The 3083-nt window shown below is 53.5% G+C and overlaps 1 protein-coding gene across 1 annotated transcript; it reads left to right on the forward strand.

Annotated features, from left to right (window-relative positions):
• Positions 1-126: 126 nt before the first annotated feature.
• LOC119191892 (E1A-binding protein p400-like) lies at positions 127-2191 on the forward strand. The gene is made up of 3 exons (XM_037445747.1): positions 127-194; positions 273-1277; positions 1844-2191. The coding sequence occupies exons 1-3, from the start codon at positions 141-143 to the stop codon at positions 2189-2191; spliced, it is 1407 nt and encodes a 468-aa protein (XP_037301644.1). The 5' UTR covers positions 127-140.
• Positions 2192-3083: the final 892 nt, after the last annotated feature.

Below are 3083 nucleotides of genomic sequence, written 5' to 3' on the forward strand. Positions count from 1 at the left end.
TTACATATTATAAAACAAATTCCCTCACCGCATCTGACAATAAATTCGAAAATTCTCGAACCAATGTCAAACTTGATGTATTGCTACCAAGGCGAAGCAGTGACTGGTCGCTAGTAATATATATTGTGATTGTCTAATGTATGGTACGGTCCTATCCGCAGGTCTGGGTGAACGCAGCCGGAGACAAGATGCCGGTGAGTCACAACGAGATACCGCGCGCTCTGCCAGTGTCTAGTGTCAGCCGGACCGTGTCTCACGCGTCTCTCCCGCAGGTGTGGTGTCCGCCCACGCCGCCCGCCGGCGACGGCGACGTGTACTGCGAGACCTGGTCGCGCCGCTCTACCGCCGCGGCGCCGCACCCGAGGCGCTGCTGCCGCCCGTGCACCGCCGCGAGCCCCGCGCCGCACGGGACGCGCGCCGCCCGCGTCCCACCGCCCGCGCACCCCCCGCACCGCCCTCGCTGTTCGAGCGCGGCGGCCCGCGGCCCCGTCCGCGCCCGCGCACACGCGCCCGCCGCCGCGCATGCGCCTCAGCCCGAGTGGTCCCCCGCCGAGGACGCCGCGTTGCGTCGCGCGCTCCGGCTGCAGCGTCTTCCGTCAGAACCGCCGCCTGCGATCGCGCCCAATTGGGAGTGGGTCGCCGAGCTCGTGGGCGAGGCGGCGCGCGCGGTCGGCGCGCAGTGTGTCGCGACCGCACGACGCGCTCGCCGACCCCGAGCGGGCGCGCGCCGACACCGACGACCGCCTGCCGCCCGTCGCCGCCTTGACGACGAGCGTCCGCGCCCGCCGCTGCACCGGCTCGACGCGGTACGCGACGCAGCCGAACGCCGTCGCGCTGCGCCCAAACGACGAGTCGACGATCCTCCGCACCGCAATCCTAAACACGCACAACTACTCGCCGATCACGGGATCGACTACGATGTGCCGCCGACACCAGTCGAGGTGGCCGCGCGCCGGGCGGATCGTATTGCACGTGAAAAACTTAAGGCGGCAGCGCCACAAGCGTCGACGACGGCGTCGGCGGTTCCCGCGGCTTCGGCGACGCCCGCGCCGGTGCCAGTGTCGGTGTCGCAGCGCGTGCTGGTGGCGGCACACAGCGGCGCAGGTGGCAAGCCGGACGCACGGCGCCTGCGCGCGGCTACGTCGGAGACACCACGCGCGACCATCGCGGGCGCCACCGCGACCTCCGCGCCCACCGCGCAACTGCTTTATAGACAACAAGCTTTTACGGCGCGACATTTAAAAATCCTTCATCAGACTGTGGCGCCTTCCGCTCAGGTAAATAGCATTTAGTACTAAGATATTTTATGGTTACTTTGGCGGTATTTACAACACATGGCAACTGTAGGTAGTTCAATTTACAACAGATATGGTATATTGTTTTCAATGAGTAGGTGTTGTTAGATCATGAGGTAAACCCACTGTGGATAATATAAAAAGTTTAAAAATAATTAAATGAAAATTTTAAATAGCCTCAACACAAAAAATATGTCTTAAATGTAAAAAATAAATGTGTTTAGCCTTCTCCTTTGTTATAAGTACCTAGTATTATTTTAATCCAAGCATGCTTGCGTCGAGAGATCGAACCACCGATCAGGGCTTGAAAGTACTACTTAAACAAGAATGTAATGTTCAAAAGATATCGCATGCAAGTGTACTTATTTGGGGGCAAGCGCCACGCCGGCAGAGTGCGAGAGACGATGTTCACATGATATACTAGTCGCGCAGTTGATATGACACGGCGTTTGACGATTGCTCAAGTTTATTTCCAACTATACCTAATTGGTATACCTTTCATTTTTAACACTATAAACGTGTTTGAAGGATATATATCTTTGTCACAGAGCGGAGCGGCTGGCACGAGCGCCGACGGCGCTTCGCTGCGCAAGATACAGCTCCAGCAACTGTCGTTGCGGCGCGGGCCGGCCGGGCGGGCGCAGCGCAGGCGGCCGCGGCGCAGGCCACGGGCGCACCGCCCGCCTCCGCTGCCTCGCACGTCGTGGTGGCGCACATCGCCGCGCCCGCCGCGCACTCCGCCGCACACGCCGCCGCCTCGCACGCATCCGCGCACACCGCTGCGCACACCATCGCGCACGCCGCTGCGCACCCCGCCTCGCACCCCGCCTCGCACCCCGCCTCGCACCCCGCCTCGCCCGCGCCGAGACCACCGGAATCCCGACAATAAACTCTAACGGTCGTTGAGCCGATCCAAATGAACCTGCAATTATCATATAATGACAGTCTAAACGCAAGAGTAGAGAATATGCATTCAATTGATGTATTAGATATAAAGTGTAGGAATGTAAGTTTCTTTGTAAATGGTGATCTCTGACAAAACTGTTTCAAATGCAAAAAATACCATTAAAGGAACAACCGTGTAAACTATAATATTTGCAATATTATTGTCAATGACTAAAACATTATATTAGTATACACTAGATGACGTATATAAATGTAAGTACATTGTTGTATAGTCGTTACTGGTGATGTAAGGAGCTAAGACGCGTTTGAAGTCGCATTCAGTGTTACCCACCGTACGGAAATAAGCATACACTTAAAATAAATAGTATACTTCTTAAATAGAAATTAGAAATCATTTCCATAATATTATGCAGCTACGAAGATTCCAAATATGTAATACAAACACAATGAGAATGCAGCAGAACAAGTGAGAGCAATCTGTACCCTGTATCAAGTTTATGTCATAATAGCTGGGGCACATGCTACAGCTAAAAGTTGAAATGAAATTGTTATTAAGACTTTGGTGTGGGTTTCTACTCAGCCGCTGCGAACCCTGGCACTAACTGATGGCTTTCAAATGCACATACATTTGTTCATTAATATTATACATTTCCTTAGAAAAAATAATGGATGTAAGCATTTTCCTCAAAACATACATTGACACGCCACTTAGTGTTCTGTCAGCTGTGCGATCAATCAAGCAGTATCGATGTTACCGACTGATGTTAAATTGTAAATAAAGGAACATTAATTTCGTACAATCCGGGGAGGGAGGGGGTTGTGTTGTTAAAGAAGTAACGTGACGTCCTGTTAAAATTTAAAACATGAATACCCTTGGAACTA

The sequence above is a fragment of the Manduca sexta genome, unplaced genomic scaffold (assembly GCF_014839805.1).
Source record: "Manduca sexta isolate Smith_Timp_Sample1 unplaced genomic scaffold, JHU_Msex_v1.0 HiC_scaffold_2066, whole genome shotgun sequence".
In the NCBI taxonomy this organism is placed as follows: Eukaryota; Metazoa; Arthropoda; class Insecta; order Lepidoptera; family Sphingidae; genus Manduca; species Manduca sexta.